At 45.9% G+C, this 20,973-nt stretch overlaps 1 protein-coding gene across 1 annotated transcript; it reads left to right on the top strand.

The window, feature by feature from the left end:
* Window positions 1–312: 312 nt before the first annotated feature.
* On the top strand, window positions 313–19,648 carry LOC139374567 (transmembrane protein 144-like). Its single transcript, XM_071115561.1, has 12 exons — window positions 313–914; window positions 997–1,152; window positions 1,699–1,821; window positions 2,138–2,237; window positions 2,349–2,429; window positions 5,964–6,048; window positions 6,147–6,223; window positions 8,043–8,161; window positions 12,601–12,720; window positions 13,453–13,550; window positions 15,692–15,745; window positions 18,905–19,648. Exons 1-12 carry the CDS (start codon window positions 824–826, stop codon window positions 18,986–18,988), a joined length of 1,188 nt encoding a protein of 395 aa, XP_070971662.1. The 5' UTR covers window positions 313–823; the 3' UTR covers window positions 18,989–19,648.
* Window positions 19,649–20,973: the final 1,325 nt, after the last annotated feature.

Here is a 20,973-nt window from a genome sequence, read left to right as displayed (position 1 = left end):
TAAACCTGTTAACCTCAGACCTTATTCCAAAACCCTATTCTTTCCCCATAGGGATGGCTGAACGAAAAATAGGTAATTTATATCCAGGTTTCAGGACTACAAATTGGCAAACTCTACTGTGGCAAAATTGGTTCCTGTTTCAGTCATATCTTTGGTCAGGTTTGCGTGGGTCAAACGAAAACACCCTAATGATTGGTTGACAATAGATCCTCCCACAATGCAGCGATGGCTTCAGGGTCAACTGCAGAAACTTGCAGCCGACTGCAGTCAGAACTTCATGACCTTTGATCACATGATTTTTGTAAAGTTCATGGAGTCAATATGTAGGTGCAAGTCGGACAATTTTTATTCCCATAATGCAACACACTTTAAAAGACTGTGACCAACATCGTGGTGACCACCTTTGATAAAAGTAATCTCCTCGAACGCGTCCAACATGTAGAACCAGAGCCAGCTGTTCCCTCTCTTGCGTGAGCATGACAGATATTATGGAGGAACCAGGAGCTCACACGGGAAAAGCAGAAAGAGGAAACTTACACTGACAGGAACATTGACAACAAAAAAGTATCCAATGGTAAAACGGCCTGAGTAAAACTCTTATTTATCCACCATCTTTGGGGTTAATATTGCCCAGCGGTGCAAAACGAACTGCACGGTGGTCATGTGATGTACACGGAAGTGTAACTCCTCTGCACCGCAGTTGTCAGTACCTTGCAGAGTTGTAGAACCGGTCTACACCGTTAACGTCTAAGTAGTATATTGAAACAGCTGGTTAATGTAGCCTAGGTTAGTAGTCAGCTCGTATCTAGTCGTCTCTGCGGTCATGTTATTGTTGAGTGTTGTTAGCAGTGTATGTCTGCTCCTAGCGACACTACAGGCGGTACAATGTGACGCCGAATTGAACACATCTACAGGTTTGTTACCGTAGGTCCCTTGTCATTTCCTACGGGTCTGTATGGGCTACTACTGTGTCAGACCAGTTTGTGCTTGTTTCAGGTGAGAATACCGGACAACTCGGGAAGTATTCGGTGCAGCTCGTGACTAACTCGTCCAACGGCACCGACCTAACCTACGGTTTCGTCTCGTGCGGGGTGGCCGTTCTGTTTTACGGTTCTAACTTTGTCCCCGTGAAGAAGATACCCACAGGAGACGGTAAGGACGAAGCGAGACAAATGTATAATGAGTTCAACGCCTTCAGAACTAACGTTAGCTAGTTTACTCAACGTGTTAACCGGGGACCGGTTAAACGGCTTTAAAAGACGACACTTGGATTATTCCTGGTGTTTCGTGGGTCTGGTAACTTGACATTGTTTAACCTTCTTTCCTGTACATTACATGTTATGTGTTCTGAACTTTCCACTGTTCCCGAGGCTTTCCAAACGCAACTTTCCTTATTGTGTAATACTTATCGATCACTGATTGATTAGGCTACGTCATCACTAATCAATGATCCTGTTTAGTAAGAAAGGCATTTGCCAAACCAAGAAATACCATGAATAGAGCTCATGTGATTCCTTATTATACATTGTATCCCCCCCCCACACACAGCCTATTTATATCTGAACATTTCCAAAACACTGTGTCCTGCTGAATGCACCCCAAGTGTGTCCAACTCACCTTTGCTACGGCTGTTGGCAGTGTGGTACCGCAGGTGTATGTGACCAATAACATTTGATTTGTTGTGTGTGTGTGTTGCAGGTCTGTTCTTCCAGTGGGTGCTGTGTGCAGCAGTCTGGAGCGTATCTCGGGTGGTCAACATTATTCTGGGGTCTCCCACCTTCTGGCCGCTAGCCATGCTGGGGGGGGCCATCTGGGCTACAGGTCAGTATACCTCTAGCCATGCTGGGGGGGGGGGGCGGCATACCTCTAGCCATGCTGGGGGGGGGGCGGCATCTGGGCTACAGGTCAGTATACCTCTAGCCATGCTGGGGGGGGCGGCATCTGGGCTACAGGTCAGTATACCTCTAGCCATGCTGGGGGGGGGGACGGCATCTGGGCTACAGGTCAGTATACCTCTAGCCATGCTGGGGGGGGCGGCATCTGGGCTACAGGTCAGTATACCGCTAGCCATGCTGGGGGAGGGGCGGGGGGGGCCCTTTGGGCTACAGGTGAGTATTTAATCTGTGTGTGTGTGTAGGTAACATCACGGTGGTCCCCATAGTGAAAACCATCGGTCTGGGTCTGGGCCTCCTCATCTGGGCCTCTTTCAACCTCCTCATTGGTTGGGCAAGCTCCAGGTACGCGCGCACACACTACTCACGCACACACACCGCACACACACCAGCCAAACCTAGAGATACACACACACACACACACACCCTTACAATACACTGTGTGTGTATCTCTAGGTTTGGCTGGTTTGGGATCGATGCTGAGGAAGTTTCTAACCCAACACTCAACTACTGTGGAGCAGGATGCTGTCTGCTCAGGTAATGAGGGGTGTTTTTGTGGTGGTGGGGCGTAGCGGGGGGAGTATAACGGGGTGTGTAACGTGGAGGGATGTGTAACAGGGTGTTTGGTGGTGTGTAACAGGGTGTGGAACAGGGTGTTTGGTGGTGTGTAACAGGGTGTGTAACAGGGTGTGTAACAGGGTGTGTAACAGGGTGTTTGGTGGTGTGTAACAGGGTGTTTGGTGGTGTGTAACAGGGTGTTTGGTGGTGTGTAACAGGGTGTTTGGTGGTGTGGAACAGGGTGTTTGGTGGTGTGGAACAGGGTGTTTGGTGGTGTGGAACAGGGTGTTTGGTGGTGTGGAACAGGGTGTTTGGTGTGGAACAGGGTGTTTGGTGGTGTGGAACAGGGTGTGGAACAGGGTGTTTGGTGGTGTGTAACAGGGTGTTTGGTGGTGTGTAACAGGGTGTGTAACAGGGTGTTTGGTGGTGTGGAACAGGGTGTTTGGTGGTGTGGAACAGGGTGTTTGGTGGTGTGTAACAGTGTGTGTATAACAGTGTGTGGAACAGGGTGTTTGGTGGTGTGTAACAGTGTGTGTATAACAGTGTGTGTAACAGGGTGTTTGGTGGTGTGGAACAGGGTGTTTGGTGGTGTGGAACAGGGTGTTTGGTGGTGTGGAACAGGGTGTGGAACAGGGTGTTTGGTGGTGTGTAACAGGGTGTTTGGTGGTGTGTAACAGGGTGTTTGGTGGTGTGTAACAGTGTGTGTATAACAGTGTGTGTAACAGGGTGTTTTGTGGTGTGGAACAGGGTGTTTGGTGGTGTGGAACAGGGTGTTTGGTGGTGTGGAACAGGGTGTTTGGTGGTGTGTAACAGGGTGTGGAACAGGGTGTTTGGTGGTGTGTAACAGGGTGTTTGGTGGTGTGTAACAGTGTGTGTATAACAGTGTGTGTAACAGGGTGTTTGGTGGTGTGGAACAGGGTGTTTGGTGGTGTGGAACAGGGTGTTTGGTGGTGTGGAACAGGGTGTGGAACAGGGTGTTTGGTGGTGTGGAACAGGGTGTGGAACAGGGTGTTTGGTGGTGTGGAACAGGGTGTGGAACAGGGTGTGGAACAGGGTGTTTGGTGTGGAACAGGGTGTTTGGTGGTGTGTAACAGGGTGTTTGGTGGTGTGTAACAGGGTGTTTGGTGGTGTGTAACAGGGTGTTTGGTGGTGTGTCACAGGGTGTTTGGTGGTGTGTAACAGGGTGTGTAACATGGTGTTTGGTGGTGTGTAACAGGGTGTGTAACAGGGTGTTTGGTGGTGTGTAACAGGGTGTGGAACAGGGTGTTTGGTGGTGTGTAACAGGGTGTTTGGTGTTGTGTAACAGGTTGTTTGGTGTGTAACAGGGTGTGGAACAGGGTGTTTGGTGGTGTGTAACAGGGTGTTTGGTGGTGTGTAACAGTGTGTGTATAACAGTGTGTGTAACAGGGTGTTTGGTGTGGAACAGGGTGTTTGGTGGTGTAGAACAGGGTGTTTGGTGGTGTGGAACAGGGTGTTTGGTGGTGTGTAACAGGGTGTTTGGTGGTGTGTAACAGGGTGTTTGGTGGTGTGTAACAGGGTGTTTGGTGGTGTGTAACAGGGTGTTTGGTGGTGTGGAACAGGGTGTTTGGTGGTGTGTAACAGGGTGTTTGGTGGTGTGTCACAGGGTGTTTGGTGGTGTGTAACAGGGTGTGTAACATGGTGTTTGGTGGTGTGTAACAGGGTGTGTAACAGGGTGTTTGGTGGTGTGTAACAGGGTGTGGAACAGGGTGTTTGGTGGTGTGTAACAGGGTGTTTGGTGTTGTGTAACAGGTTGTTTGGTGTGTAACAGGGTGTGGAACAGGGTGTTTGGTGGTGTGTAACAGGGTGTTTGGTGGTGTGTAACAGTGTGTGTATAACAGTGTGTGTAACAGGGTGTTTGGTGTGGAACAGGGTGTTTGGTGGTGTAGAACAGGGTGTTTGGTGGTGTAGAACAGGGTGTTTGGTGGTGTAGAACAGGGTGTTTGGTGGTGTGGAACAGGGTGTTTGGTGGTGTGTAACAGGGTGTTTGGTGGTGTGTAACAGGGTGTTTGGTGGTGTGTAACAGGGTGTTTGGTGGTGTGGAACAGGGTGTTTGGTGGTGTGGAACAGGGTGTGGAACAGGGTGTGGAACAGGGTGTTTGGTGGTGTGTAACAGGGTGTGTAACAGGGTGTTTGGTGGTGTGTAACAGGGTGTTTGGTGGTGTGGAACAGGGTGTTTGGTGGTGTGGAACAGGGTGTTTGGTGTGGAACAGGGTGTGGAACAGGGTGTGGAACAGGGTGTTTGGTGGTGTGTAACAGGGTGTTTGGTGGTGTAACAGGGTGTGTAACAGGGTGTTTGGTGGTGTGTAACAGGGTGTGTAACAGGGTGTTTGGTGGTGTGTAACAGGGTGTGGAACAGGGTGTTTGGTGGTGTGTAACAGGGTGTGTAACAGGGTGTTTGGTGGTGTGTAACAGGGTGTGGAACAGAGTGTTTGGTGGTGTGTAACAGGGTGTTTGGTGGTGTGTAACAGGGTGTTTGGTGTGTAACAGGGTGTGGAACAGCGTGTTTGGTGGTGTGTAACAGGGTGTTTGGTGGTGTGTAACAGTGTGTGTATAACAGTGTGTGTAACAGGGTGTTTGGTGTGGAACAGGGTGTTTGGTGGTGTGGAACAGGGTGTTTGGTGGTGTGTAACAGTGTGTGTATAACAGTGTGTGTAACAGGGTGTTTGGTTGTGTGTAACAGGGTGTTTGGTGGTGTGTAACAGGGTGTGTATAACAGTGTGTGTAACAGGGTGTTTGGTGGTGTGGAACAGGGTGTGGAACAGGGTGTTTGGTGTGGAACAGGGTGTTTGGTGGTGTGTAACAGGGTGTTTGGTGGTGTGGAACAGGGTGTGGAACAGGGTGTTTGGTGTGGAACAGGGTGTTTGGTGGTGTGTAACAGGGCGTTTGGTGGTGTGGAACAGGGTGTTTGGTGGTGTGGAATGTTTGGTGGTGTGGAACAGGGTGTTTGGTGGTGTGGAACAGGGTGTTTGGTGGTGTGGAACAGGGTGTGGAACAGGGTGTTTGGTGGTGTGGAACAGGGTGTTTGGTGGTGTGGAACAGGGTGTGGAACAGGGTGTTTGGTGGTGTGGAACAGGGTGTTTGGTGGTGTGGAACAGGGTGTGGAACAGGGTGTTTGGTGGTGTGGAATAGGGTGTTTGGTGTGGAACAGGGTGTTTGGTGGTGTGTAACAGGGTGTGGAACAGGGTGTTTGGTGGTGTGTAACAGGGTGTTTGGTGGTGTGTAACAGGGTGTGGAACAGGGTGTTTGGTGGTGTGTAACAGGGTGTTTGGTGGTGTGTAACAGGGTGTTTGGTGGTGTGTAACAGGGTGTTTGGTGGTGTGTAACAGGGTGTTTGGTGGTGTGGAACAGGGTGTTTGGTGGTGTGGAACAGGGTGTTTGGTGGTGTGGAACAGGGTGTTTGGTGGTGTGGAACAGAGTGTTTTGTGTGTAACAGTGTGCGTAACAGGGTATGTAGTATGTAACATGGTTTGTAACCGTGCTCTCTCTCCTCAGTGCTGTGATCTTCTTCTTTGTGAAGAGTGATGTTCACAGTCAGTCCTCCAGACCAGAAGAGGAGGAGCCACTACTCATAGACGGCGTGAGACACACTGCTGTTCCTAGCCTGAGTCACTCTACAGCAGTCTGGATGCTGATCAATGTGGAGCAGATTTTAATACTGTGTGTGTGTGTGTGCAGTGTGTAAATGCAGATGGTGGGACGTCGTCTGATGACTCGTGGGTTGACACACTAAGACCGCGGACCAAACGACTGGTGTACGTATCTCATCTTAACATAAGCTCGACACGCTTAACATTTGCAGAGCGGGAGGCTTGCACTGCTTGAGCAGAAAATCACTGCCTAGTACAAGAGGATAAAGGGACTGTCAGCCTAGAACAAGAGGATAAAGGGACTGTCAGCCTAGAACAAGAGGGTAAAGGGACTGTCAGCCTAGTACAAGAGGATAAAGGGACTGTCAGCCTAGTACAAGAGTATAAAGGGACTGTCAGCCTAGTACAAGAGTATAAAGGGACTGTCAGCCTAGAACAAGAGGATAAAGGGACTGTCAGCCTAGAACAAGAGGATAAAGGGACTGTCAGCCTAGAACAAGAGGATAAAGGGACTGTCAGCCTAGTACAAGAGGATAAAGGGACTGTCAGCCTAGAACAAGAGGATAAAGGGACTGTCAGCCTAGAACAAGAGGATAAAGGGACTGTCAGCCTAGTACAAGAGGATAAAGGGACTGTCAGCCTAGAACAAGAGGATAAAGGGACTGTCAGCCTAGTACAAGAGGATAAAGGGACTGTCACTGCCTAGTACAAGAGGATAAAGGGACTGTCACTGCCTAGTACAAGAGGATAAAGGGACTGTCACTGCCTAGTACAAGAGGATAAAGGGACTGTCAGCCTAGTACAAGAGGATAAAGGGACTGTCAGCCTAGTACAAGAGGATAAAGGGACTGTCAGCCTAGTACAAGAGGATAAAGGGACTGTCACTGCCTAGAACAAGAGGATAAAGGGACTGTCACTGCCTAGAACAAGAGGATAAAGGGACTGTCAGCCTAGTACAAGAGGGTAAAGGGACTGTCAGCCTAGAACAAGAGGATAAAGGGACTGTCAGCCTAGTACAAGAGGATAAAGGGACTGTCAGCCTAGAGCAAGAGGATAAAGGGACTGTCAGCCTAGTACAAGAGGATAAAGGGACTGTCACTGCCTAGTACAAGAGGATAAAGGGACTGTCAGCCTAGAACAAGAGGATAAAGGGACTGTCACTGCCTAGAACAAGAGGATAAAGGGACTGTCAGCCTAGAACAAGAGGATAAAGGGACTGTCACTGCCTAGAACAAGAGGATAAAGGGACTGTCAGCCTAGTACAAGAGGGTAAAGGGACTGTCAGCCTAGAACAAGAGGATAAAGGGACTGTCACTGCCTAGAACAAGAGGATAAAGGGACTGTCAGCCTTGGCACGATGACTACGAGCCAGGCCTATTCACCCAATATCAGTGCTCGACCTCACTAATGCTCTTGTGGCTGAATGGAAGCAAGTCCCCACAGCAATGTTCCAACATCTAGTGGAAAGCCTTCCCAGAAGAGTTGAGGCTGTTATAGCAGCTCCATATTAATGCCCGTGATTTTGGAATGAGATGTTAGACAGGCAGGTGCCCACATACTTTTTGGCCAGCTTTTCATTTCTCAGAGTTTTCTAATCTCTCTCCCTCCAGTGGTTCTCTCCTAGCTGTTTTCTAATCTCTCTCCCCTTCTCCCCTCTCTCTCCCTCCAGTGGTTCTGTCCTAGCTGTGTTTTCTAATCTCTCTCCCCCTCTCTCCCCCTCCAGTGCTTCTCTCATATGCTGTGTTTTCTAATCTCTACCTCTCTCTCTCTCCCCCCTCCCACTCCAGTGGTTCTCTCCTAGCTGTGTTTTCTAATCTCTCTCCCCCCTCTCCCTCCAGTGGTTCTGTCCTAGCTGTGTTTTCTAATCTCTCTCCCCCCTCTCTCTCTCTCTCTCTCTCTCCCCCCTCTCCCTCCAGTGGTTCTCTCCTAGCTGTGTTTTCTAATCTCTCCCTCTCTCTCTCTCTCTCTCCCCCTCTCCCTCCAGTGGTTCTCTCCTAGCTGTGGCAGCAGGTTTGTTGTACGGTACCTCTTTTGTTCCAGTTCTCTACATTAAGAACCACGCAGCACATCATGACAGCCACTTCACCGGGGCAAGCCAGTTTGGTACGTCACAACTGCATTACCCGTCTCTCCCAGTCACAACTGCATTACCCGTCTCTCTCCTTCAGCTGCATTACCCGTCTCTCTCCTTCAGCTGCATTACCCGTCTCTCTCCTTCAGCTACATTACCCGTCTCTCTCCTTCAGCTGCATTACCCGTCTCTCTCCTTCAGCTGCATTACCCGTCTCTCTCCTTCAGCTGCATTACCCGTCTCTCTCCTTCAGCTGCATTACCCGTATCTCTCCTTCAGCTGCATTACCCGTCTCTCTCCTTCAGCTGCATTACCCGTCTCTCCCCTTTACAGCTGCATTACCCGTCTCTCCCCTTTACAGCTGCATTACCCGTCTCTCTCCTTCAGCTGCATTACCCGTCTCTCTCCTTCAGCTGCATTACCCGTCTCTCTCCTTCAGCTGCATTACCCGTCTCTCCCCTTTACAGCTGCATTACCCGTCTCTCCCCTTTACAGCTGCATTACCCGTCTCTCCCCTTTACAGCTGCATTACCCGTCTCTCTCCTTCAGCTGCATTACCCGTCTCTCTCCTTCAGCTGCATTACCCGTCTCTCTCATTCAGCTGCATTACCCGTCTCTCTCCTTCAGCTGCATTACCCGTCTCTCCCCTTTACAGCTGCATTACCCGTCTCTCCCCTTTACAGCTGCATTACCCGTCTCTCCCCTTCACAGATGCATTACCTGTCTCTCACAGTCACCGCTGCATTACCTGTATCTCCCCCTCACCGCTGCATTATCCGTCTCTCCCCCTCACCGCTGCATTACCCGTCTCTCACCCTCACCGCTGCATTACCCGTCTCTCCCCCTCACCGCTGCATTATCCGTCTCTCCCCCTCACCGCTGCATTACCCGTCTCTCACCCTCACCGCTGCATTATCCGTCTCTCCCCCTCGACGCTGCATTACCTGTCTCTCCCCCTCACCGCTGCATTACCCGTCTCTCCCCTTCACCGCTGCATTACCCGTCTCTCCCCTTCACAGCTGCATTACCCGTCTCTCCCCTTCAGCTGCATTACCCGTCTCTCCCCCTCACAGCTGCATTACCCGTCTCTCCCCTTCACCGCTGCATTACCCGTCTCTCCCCGTCACCGCCGCATTACCCGTCTCTCCCCCTCACCGCGGCATTACCCGTCTCTCCCCCTCACCGCGGCATTACCCGTCTCTCCCCCTCCCTGCCGCATTACCCGTCTCTCCCCCTCACTGCCGCATTACCCGTCTCTCCCCCTCACTGCGGCATTACCCTTCTCCCCCCCTCACTGGCGCATTACCCGTCTCCCCCCTCACAGCTGCATTACCCTTCTCTCCCCTCACAGCTGCATTACCCGTCTCTCCCCCTCACAGCTGCATTACCCGTCTCTCCCCCTCACAGCTGCATTACCCGTCTCTCCCCCTCACAGCTGCATTACCCGTCTCTCCCCCTCACAGCTGCATTACCCGTCTCTCCCCCTCACAGCTGCATTACCCGTCTCCCCCCCTCACTGCCGGATTACCCGTCTGTCCCCCTCACAGCTGCATTACCCGTCTCTCCCCTTCACAGCTGCATTACCCGTCTCTCCCCCTCACCGCTGCATTACCCGTCACTCTCCTTCAGCTGCATTACCCATCTCTCCCCCTCACCGAGAGAGAGATTGGCTTTTGTTTTTGGGCAGAATTATTTGAGATTTTAGTTATTGTTGGAGGTGGGGCGGCAGGGTAGCCTAGTGGTTAGAGCGTTGGACTAGTAACCAGAAGGTTTCAAGTTCAAACCCCCGAGCTGACAAGGTACAAATCTGTCGTTCTGCCCCTGAACAGGCAGTTAACTGTTCCTAGGCCGTCATTGAAAATAATAATTTGTTCTTAACTGACTTGCCTAGTTAAATAAAGGTAATAAAAAGGTTGGTTAGTTTAGTGCCTAATCCTGCCTAATGAGCGGGCCGGCATTATCTTCTTCTTCACATTGAGTTGCATGGTTTGTAAATGGCTTTAAGCTATATGACCGCCATCTAGTGGCCACAATACATTTATGTCAAAAGATTCAGTTCATGGCTCCAGCACTGCAGGTGGCGGTAAATCACCAACATTAGCTTTGCACTTTTTTCAAACATCAAAAGAAGAAGAAAATGTACTACTTTCAAATGGAGATACAACATTACGATCTCTATGGTGCCACCATAACAGCATAGATACAATGTTGTGATCTCTATACATCTCTATGGTGCCACCATAACAGCATAGATACAATGTTGTGATCTCTATACATCTCTATGGTGCCACCATAACAGCATAGATACAATGTTGTGATCTCTATACATCTCTATGGTGCCACCATAACAGCATAGATACAATGTTGTGATCTCTATACATCTCTATGGTGCCACCATAACAGCATAGATACAATGTTGTGATCTCTATACATCTCTATGGTGCCACCATAACAGCATAGATACAATGTTGTGATCTCTATACATCTCTATGGTGCCACCATAACAGCATAGATACAATGTTGTGATCTCTATGGTGCCACCATAACAGCATAGATACAATGTTGTGATCTCTATACATCTCTATGGTGCCACCATAACAGCGTAGATACAATGTTGTGATCTCTATACATCTCTATGGTGCCACCATAACAGCATAGATACAATGTTGTGATCTCTATACATCTCTATGGTGCCACCATAACAGCATAGATACAATGTTGTGATCTCTATACATCTCTATGGTGCCACCATAACAGCATAGATACAATGTTGTGATCTCTATACATCTCTATGGTGCCACCATAACAGCATAGATACAATGTTGTGATCTCTATACATCTCTATGGTGCCACCATAACAGCATAGATACAATGTTGTGATCTCTATACATCTCTATGGTGCCACCATAACAGCATAGATAATGTTGTGATCTCTATACATCTCTATGGTGCCACCATAACAGCATAGATGCAATGTTGTGATCTCTATGGTGCCACCATAACAGCATAGATACAATGTTGTGATCTCTATACATCTCTATGGTGCCACCATAACAGCATAGATACAATGTTGTGATCTCTATACATCTCTATGGTGCCACCATAACAGCATAGATACAATGTTGTGATCTCTATACATCTCTATGGTGCCACCATAACAGCATAGATACAATGTTGTGATCTCTATACATCTCTATGGTGCCACCATAACAGCATAGATACAATGTTGTGATCTCTATACATCTCTATGGTGCCACCATAACAGCATAGATACAATGTTGTGATCTCTATACATCTCTATGGTGCCACCATAACAGCATAGATACAATGTTGTGATCTCTATGGTGCCACCATAACAGCATAGATACAATGTTGTGATCTCTATACATCTCTATGGTGCCACCATAACAGCATAGATACAATGTTGTGATCTCTATACATCTCTATGGTGCCACCATAACAGCATAGATACAATGTTGTGATCTCTATACATCTCTATGGTGCCACCATAACAGCATAGATGCAATGTTGTGATCTCTATGGTGCCACCATAACAGCATAGATACAATGTTGTGATCTCTATACATCTCTATGGTGCCACCATAACAGCATAGATACAATGTTGTGATCTCTATACATCTCTATGGTGCCACCATAACAGCATAGATACAATGTTGTGATCTCTATACATCTCTATGGTGCCACCATAACAGCATAGATACAATGTTGTGATCTCTATACATCTCTATGGTGCCACCATAACAGCATAGATACAATGTTGTGATCTCTATACATCTCTATGGTGCCACCATAACAGCATAGATACAATGTTGTGATCTCTATGGTGCCACCATAACAGCATAGATACAATGTTGTGATCTCTATACATCTCTATGGTGCCACCATAACAGCATAGATACAATGTTGTGATCTCTATACATCTCTATGGTGCCACCATAACAGCATAGATACAATGTTGTGATCTCTATACATCTCTATGGTGCCACCATAACAGCATAGATACAATGTTGTGATCTCTATGGTGCCACCATAACAGCATAAATACAATGTTGTGATCTCTATGGTGCCACCATAACAGCATAGATACAATGTTGTGATCTCTATGGTGCCACCATAACAGCATAGATACAATGTTGTGATCTCTATGGTGCCACCATAACAGCATAGATACAATGTTGTGATCTCTATACATCTCTATGGTGCCACCATAACAGCATAGATACAATGTTGTGATCTCTATACATCTCTATGGTGCCACCATAACAGCATAGATACAATGTTGTGATCTCTATACATCTCTATGGTGCCACCATAACGGCAGGGATACAATGTTGTGATCTCTATGGTGCCACCATAATGGCAGGGATACGTTGTGATCTCTATACATCTCTATCTCCAGCAGCACCTGGCTGATATTTTCTTTCCTCTCTGTGTGTGTGTGTGTGTCTAGATCTGGACTATGTGTTTGCCCAGTTCAGTGGGATATTCCTGACCAGTACGGTCTACTTCCTGATCTACTGCGCTGCCATGAAGAACAAACCTAGAGTCTACCCTAGAGCAATACTACCTGGTACACACACCTAGAGTCTACCCTAGAGCAATACTACCTGGTACACACACACCTAGAGTCTACCCTAGAGCAATACTACCTGGTACACGCATACACCTAGAGCAATACTACCTGGTACACACATACACCTAGAGCAATACTACCTGGTACACACACATACACCTAGAGCAATACTACCTGGTACACACACATACACCTAGAGCAATACTACCTGGTACACACACATACACCTAGAGCAATAATACCTGGTACACACACATACGCCTAGAGCAATACTACCTGGTACACACACATACACCTAGAGCAATACTACCTGGTACACACACATACACCTAGAGCAATACTACCTGGTACACACACATACACCTAGAGCAATACTACCTGGTACACACACATACACCTAGAGCAATACTACCTGGTACACACACATACACCTAGAGCAATACTACCTGGTACACACACATACACCTAGAGCAATACTACCTGGTACACACACATACACCTAGAGCAATACTACCTGGTACACACACATACACCTAGAGCAATACTACCTGGTACATGCACCTAGAGAGTTATACTCCCTTGTACACGCACACACACACACCTAGAGAGTTATACTCCCTGGTACACACACCTAGAGAGTACCTATACTACCTGATACACACACACCCAGACTAGACTACACTGCCTGGTTAGATTGTTGGGTTATTTACACTGTGTATTTTCGTCCAGGCTTTGTCTCTGGGGTGATGTGGGGTATTGCTACCTGCTGCTGGTTTCTGGCCAACACCTACCTGAGTGCTGTGGTCAGTTTCCCCATAATAACCACGGTGAGTATTAATACTACAGCAGTACTATATTACTACTACAGCGGTACTATACTAATACTACATTTAGTACTACAGCGGTATATTAATACTACAGCGGTACTATATTAATACTACAGCGGTACTGTGTTAATACTGCAGCGGTACTGTGTTAATACTACAGCGGTACTGTGTTAATACTACAGCGGTACTGTGTTAATACTACAACGGCACTGTGTTAATACTACAGCGGTACTATGTTAATACTACAGCGGTACTAGGGCGGTACTGTGTTAATACTACGTTAATACTACAGCGGTACTGTGTTAATACTACAGCGGTACTGTGTTAATACTACAGCGGTACTGTGTTAATACTACAGCGGTACTGTGTTAATACTACAGCGGTACTGTGTTAATACTACAGCGGTACTGTGTTAATACTACAGCGGTACTATGCTAATACTACGGCGGTACTGTGTTAATACTACAGCGGTACTGTGTTAATACTACAGCGGTACTGTGTTAATACTACAGCGGTACTATGTTAATACTGCAGCGGTACTGTGTTAATACTACAGCGGTACTGTGTTAATACTGCAGCGGTACTATGTTAATACTACAGCGGTACTGTGTTAATACTGCAGCGGTACTGTGTTAATACTACAGCGGTACTATGTTAATACTACAGCGGTACTAGGGTGGTACTATGTTAATACTACAGCGGTACTATGTTAATACTACAGCGGTACTGTGTTAATACTGCAGCGGTACTGTGTTAATACTGCAGCGGTACTGTGTTAATACTACAGCGGTACTGTGTTAATACTACAGCGGTACTGTGTTAATACTACAGCGGTACTGTGTTAATACTACAGCGGTACTGTGTTAATACTACAGCGGTACTATATTAATACTACAGCGGTACTGTGTTAATACTACAGCGGTACTGTGTTAATATTACAGCGGTACTGTGTTAATACTACAGCGGTACTGTGTTAATACTACAGCGGTACTGTGTCGATGCTAGGGCGGTACTGTGTTAATACTACAGCGGTACTATGTTAATACTACAGCGGTACTGTGTTAATACTGCAGCGGTACTGTGTTAATACTACAGCGGTACTGTGTTAATGTGTCGATGCTAGGGCGGTACTGTGTTAATACTACAGCGGTATTATGTTAATACTACAGCGGTACTGTGTTAATACTACGGCGGTACTATATTAATACTACAGCGGTACTGTGTTAATACTAGCGGTACTGGTTAATACTACAGCGGTACTATGTTAATACTACAGCGGTACTGTGTTAATACTGCAGCGGTACTGTGTTAATACTACAGCGGTACTGTGTTAATACTACACTGTGTTAATACTACAGCGGTACTGTGGTACTGCACTGTGTTAATACTACAGCGGTACTGTGTTAATACTACAGCGGTACTGTGTTAATACTACAGCGGTACTGTGTTAATACTACAGCGGTACTATGTTAATACTACAGCGGTACTGTGTTAATACTGCAGCGGTACTGTGTTAATACTACAGCGGTACTGTGTTAATACTACAGCGGTACTGTGTTAATACTACAGCGGTACTGTGTTAATACTGCAGCGGTACTGTGTTAATACTGCAGCGTTACTGTGTTAATACTACAGCGGTACTGTGTTAATACTACAGCGGTACTGTGTTAATACTACAGCGGTACTGTGTTAATACTACAGCGGTACTATATTAATACTACAGCGGTACTGTGTTAATACTGCAGCGGTACTGTGTTAATACTACAGCGGTACTGTGTTAATACTACAGCGGTACTGTGTTAATACTACAGCGGTACTGTGTTAATACTACAGCGGTACTGTGTTAATACTACAGCGGTACTGTGTTAATACTACAGCGGTACTGTGTTAATACTACAGCGGTACTATATTAATACTACAGCGGTACTGTGTTAATACTACAGAGGTACTGTGTTAATACTACAGAGGTACTGTGTTAATACTACGGCGGTACTGTTGTTATTTATTTATTTTACCTTTTTTTAACTAGGCAAGTCAGTTCGTGGGTTTGAACTTGCAACCTTCCAGTTACTAGTCCAACGCTCTAACCACTAGGCTACCCTGCCGCCCCACTTTACTGTGTTGAGTGTGTGTCTCTGTAGGGTCCTGGTCTGATTGCAGCTCTTTGGGGAGTGGTGGTCTTTAAGGAGGTTAAGGTAGGTAACCGTTCTATTCAAAAATATGTTACCACATATATTACCAAAGCAAACTTATAGAAATATGTTAACCTTTTTCACTTGTGAGTTACAAATATCTCAAACGCATTAAGAAGGCACACCTGTTAATTGAAATGCATTCCTGGTGACTAACTCATGAAACTGGTTGAGAGAATGCCATGCTGTCATCAAGGCAAAGGGTGGCTATTTGAAGAATCTCAAATATATAAAATATATTTTGATTTGTTTAACACTTTTTTGGTTACTACATGATTCCATGTGTTATTTCATGGTTTTGATCTTCACTATTATATTGCAATGTAGAATCCTTGCATGAGTAGGTGTCCAAACTTTTGACTGGTATCAGACATACCAACATGCACGCATTTTGGTACCAACTACACAATTCTTTGTCCATGTACACATTTTTATAAAAAATAAATCCACTGAGTAGATCGAACATCCCGATTCTCGAGCTACAACACACAGGCATGTACAGAGTTTGTGTCAACAGACATGGAGATGAATCCATTACTATTAGACGTGTCTGCCCCTCATCCTGTTTGTTGTGATGCTGAGTTTGTGTCAACAGACATGGAGATGAATCCATTACTATTAGACGTAGCTACCCGGTGTCTGCCCCTCCTGTTTGTTGTGATGCTGAGTTTGTGTCAACAGACATGGAGATGAATCCATTACTATTAGACGTAGCTACCCGGTGTCTGCCCCTCCTGTTTGTTGTGATGCTGTTTACCGACTGTCAGCTGTATGTAAACACATGGACAAATCCATTTCGACTCCGTGTGTTGTGGGAAGATAAACACTAATTGTTTCAAGCTAACATTAGAGAACATCAGATGGACATTCAGTGGGCTCTAAAGTGCCAGCAGTTCACTCACATTTGCTAGTGAAAGAAATGAAATGCAAATACGAAAAATAACTGGTCTCTTTTGTGCGAGTGTGAAATGCATTTAGTTCTGCGTCCCATTAGTTGTATTTTTCCCGTAACATTACGAGGATCACGCAACCTGATAGACTGTAATTATGATTCATGTCACAAAAAAACATTACAAAAGTATAATAAAAAATACATCTAAACATCTTGTCATTAAATGGAGTGGGGAGTTTAGAAGACTGCGCGATGAAGAGTGAGTGTCCGGTATTAGCTATGGAGGCAAAGCTTCTAAAATGCCTTTACACTAGATTTGATCAATTTCGAAAATGTGAAATTATTTATGAGAAGCATTCTTTAGATCCTGTTCTGTGATGTCACAGAGAAGCGTTCTTTAGATCCTGGCCTGTGATGTCACAGAGAAGCGTTCTTTAGATCCTGGCCTGTGATGTCACAGAGAAGCGTTCTTTAGATCCTGATCTGTGATGTCACAGAGAAGCGTTCTTTAGATCCTGGCCTGTGATGTCACAGAGAAGCGTTCTTTAGATCCTGGCCTGTGATGTCACAGAGTAGCGTTCTTTAGGTCCTGGCCTGTGATGTCACAGAGTAGCGTTCTTTAGGTCCTGGCCTGTGATGTCACAGAGTAGCGTTCTTTAGGTCCTGGCCTGTGATGTCACAGAGAAGCGTTCTTTAGGTCCTGGCCTGTGATGTCACAGATCATATAAACAGTTTTCACATGGTTTGGTGCTGGAGATGATGAATATGAGGTTGAGAAGTGGTGGGATAAACGCTGATTGTACTATATCTTGTAAATAACTACGTGGTTGGGACGACGCCCACTAGTCATTTATATATATATATCTTGTAAATAAGACTACGTGGTTGGGACGCCGCCCACTAGTCATTTACATAAAGACTAACCCTAACCCATTTATTAGGTTGCTGGACTTCATAAGTCCTTGGCCTTCCAACCTCACTTGTTTTCTTTGGTGCAAATAAAACAGATCAAAACAATGAGCTGATGAGACGCGATTTCGCCGTAGAAAAGCTTCTCTCTCGTCAGGACACTGTTCATGACAGATGAGATCTCATATCAAACACTAGGCTAGTAAATACGTCAATAGGACAACCGAATTCAACAATACCAGTTGCTGAAAACAGCTGGTCAAATGAGAAACATGGGAGGATTTTATTTATTTAACTAGGCAAGTCAGTTAAGAACAAATTAAAGGAAAGAGAAGGAGAAGTGAATGTTCACCACCTTAGGTCCTCAGATAGCAGAAGGAGAAGTGAATGTTCACCTCCTTAGGTCTTCAGATAGCAGAAGGAGAAGTGAATGTTCACCTCCTTAGGTCCTCAGATAGGAGAAGGAGAAGTGAATGTTCACCACCTTAGGTCCTCAGATAGGAGAAGTGAATGTTCACCTCCTTAGGTCCTCAGATAGGAGACGAAGTGAATGTTCACCTCCTTAAATCCTCAGATAGGAGACGAAGTGAATGTTCACCTCCTTAGGTCCTCAGATAGGAGAAGAAGTGAATGTTCACCTCCTTAGGTCCTCAAATAGCAGAAGGAGAAGTGAATGTTCACCTCCTTAGGTCCTCAGATAGGAGAAGAAGTGAATGTTCACCTCCTTAGGTCCTCAAATAGCAGAAGGAGAAGGGAATGTTCACCACCTTAGGTCCTCAGATAGGAGAAGGGAATGTTCACCACCTTAGGTCCTCAGATAGCAGAAGGAGAAGGGAATGTTCACCACCTTAGGTCCTCAGATAGGAGAAGGGAATGTTTACCACCTTAGGTCCTCAGATAGCAGAAGGAGAAGGGAATGTTCACCACCTTAGGTCCTCAGATAGGAGAAGGGAATGTTCACCTCCTTAGGTCCTCAGATAGGAGAAGGGAATGTTCACCACCTTAGGTCCTCAGATAGGAGAAGGGAATGTTCACCACCTTAGGTCCTCAGATAGCAGAAGGAGAAGTGAATGTTCACCACCTTAGGTCCTCCAGATAGCAGAAGGAGAAGGGAATGTTCATCACCTTAGGTCCTCAGATGCTGCAACAACAGTAAAATAATGCTAGCTGCCACCTTCAGAGGTGTGCAACATCTTTACTACCTGTCCGTCTGGTATTACCCCTTAGAATGCCCTTCTAGCCAATCAGAATTGAATAGTATTCAACAATGCCGTGGCATAATTAAGCAATAATGCCCGAGAAGGGTGTGGGATATGGTCAATCGCTTATATTGCTTAAATGACCTCTCCTCTCGTCCTCAGGGTTGGTGTAACTTCCTCATCCTGGGCATGGCGTTCTCATTGGTTCTCGCTGGAGCCCTGCTGACAGCCTTCTCCAAGGTGTGACACACACCTGGTCTAAGGTGTTATGACTTTCTGCCAGACACTCAGGGAACCAGGATGAGGATGGTTACTGTACTCCAAAAGGGAACTGTCTTTTCACCTAGTTTCTAACTAGAAATTATTTCCATAGTCTCTTAATATTTTAATGTTTGATAAAATTATGTCTATTTCCATGAATTCATCTCAAAGGGATACTATTTTTTATGAAGTTATCTAATGTGATACCAGTGGATGAAGAGGTTTAACTGTAGAGTCAATACTTCCTGTTGATCTGGCCATCCAATGTACGGGAAATTGCAAGTCAACCTGCAAAGTAAACACTTCTAAGATCAACATGACTAAACTAGAAAAAGGTAAATTTGTTGAAGAAAATGCGTGGGCTTTCAGCTCTATGAAAGGTTTTGTAGCCTACCATAGCCATTTGATATGTTGAATAATTATATAAAAGGCGTTGTTGGGTTCTGAGAATATGAAATATACTTATTCATGTCACTGAGGGTAATGTATAACGTTTACATTATGTCAGGATATGTCACTGAGGGAGGGAGGGTAATGTATAACGTTTACATTATGTCAGGATATGTCACTGAGGGAGGGAGGGTAATGTATAACGTTTACATTATGTCAGGATATGTCACTGAGGGAGGGAAGGTAATGTATAACGTTTACATTGTGTCACTGGGGGAGGGAGGGTAATGTATAACATTTACATTGTCAGGATATGTCACTGGGGGAGGGAGGGTAATGTATAACGTTTACATTATGTCAGGATATGTTATTGTTTGCCATTGGGGATCCTCTGCGAGGAGAAGAGACAGTCTGGTACCAGTCACCATGACAGCCGTGAGTTGGGGAGGAGTGAGCCATTTGGGGTTAGAGGTCAGACGAAGTGAGGAAGAACAGATATCACCAAGGTTCTGCCTAGCAACAGAGATGCATTGGCTGTTCAGATGTGTAGGAGGAGACTCGGCATAGGAGGAAGGGTTAAATATCAGTGCTGTGAATGTTTTTGTTGGTTCAGCTGTTCGATCATTTGGGATGAATAAACTTGGTTTAAGCTTTCACAGTGTCCGTTGAGTTCTTACTCTGATATTTAGAACCAGTAGTAGGAGTTGGGATTATGCCGGTTAATTGTTTAGTTAGCTAGATGTCTAAACAGAACACTTCACCAGATGAATACAGGACCCATCAAGTTAGCCAGGTGTGATTACAGCCATCTATTGTATTTCATGAACATGTCTAGACAATGTTTTTACCTGGAGTTTTCCCTTATTGTAGGTTACTACTTTGACCACTATTAGTCTTAATCTTTGGTTGTTTAGAACATGGCCTCATATGTGAATCCTTAAAGAGATGGGTGGGGCTAATGCTTAAGAGGGTGTAGACATAGCTCTCCAGTAGGTACCAAAACATTCAAGGGCCATTTTCTAAAAAGTGGGGTTACAAGTTTATCAACTTTCAAAGCAGAATTACTTCCCCATTGTTCCTCAACGATGTACCATTTTCTAGCTCAGTCTCTACATATTTCTAATGTTGCTACATAAGACCGAATCGGGGAGGTCGGTCACATTTGTTAACCATCCGATAACATTGAGTTTACACAACAGTCACCGGCTTCATTAATGACGTCGTCCCCAGTGACCGTACGTACATATCCCAACCAGAAGCCATGGAACACATCCACAATGATTGGTCCTGTTCATTAGAGAACACTGTTTCAACCAGGGTCCTGTCATGTTCATTAGAGAACACTGTTTCAACCAGGGCCCTGTCTCGTTCATTAGAGAACACTGTTTCAACCAGGGTCCTGTCATGTTCATTAGAGAACACTGTTTCAACCAGGGTCCTGTCTCGTTCATTAGAGAACACTGTTTCAACCAGGATCATGTTCATTAGAGAACACTGTTTCAACCAGGGTCCTGTCATGTTCATTAGAGAACACTGTTTCAACCAGGGCCCTGTCATGTTCATTAGAGAACACTGTTTCA

This window comes from Oncorhynchus clarkii, chromosome 19 (assembly GCF_045791955.1).
Source record: "Oncorhynchus clarkii lewisi isolate Uvic-CL-2024 chromosome 19, UVic_Ocla_1.0, whole genome shotgun sequence".
NCBI lineage: Eukaryota > Metazoa > Chordata > Actinopteri > Salmoniformes > Salmonidae > Oncorhynchus > Oncorhynchus clarkii.
The sequence above is the reverse complement of the archived record's forward strand: the minus strand, read 5'-3'. Positions and strand labels throughout refer to the sequence as shown.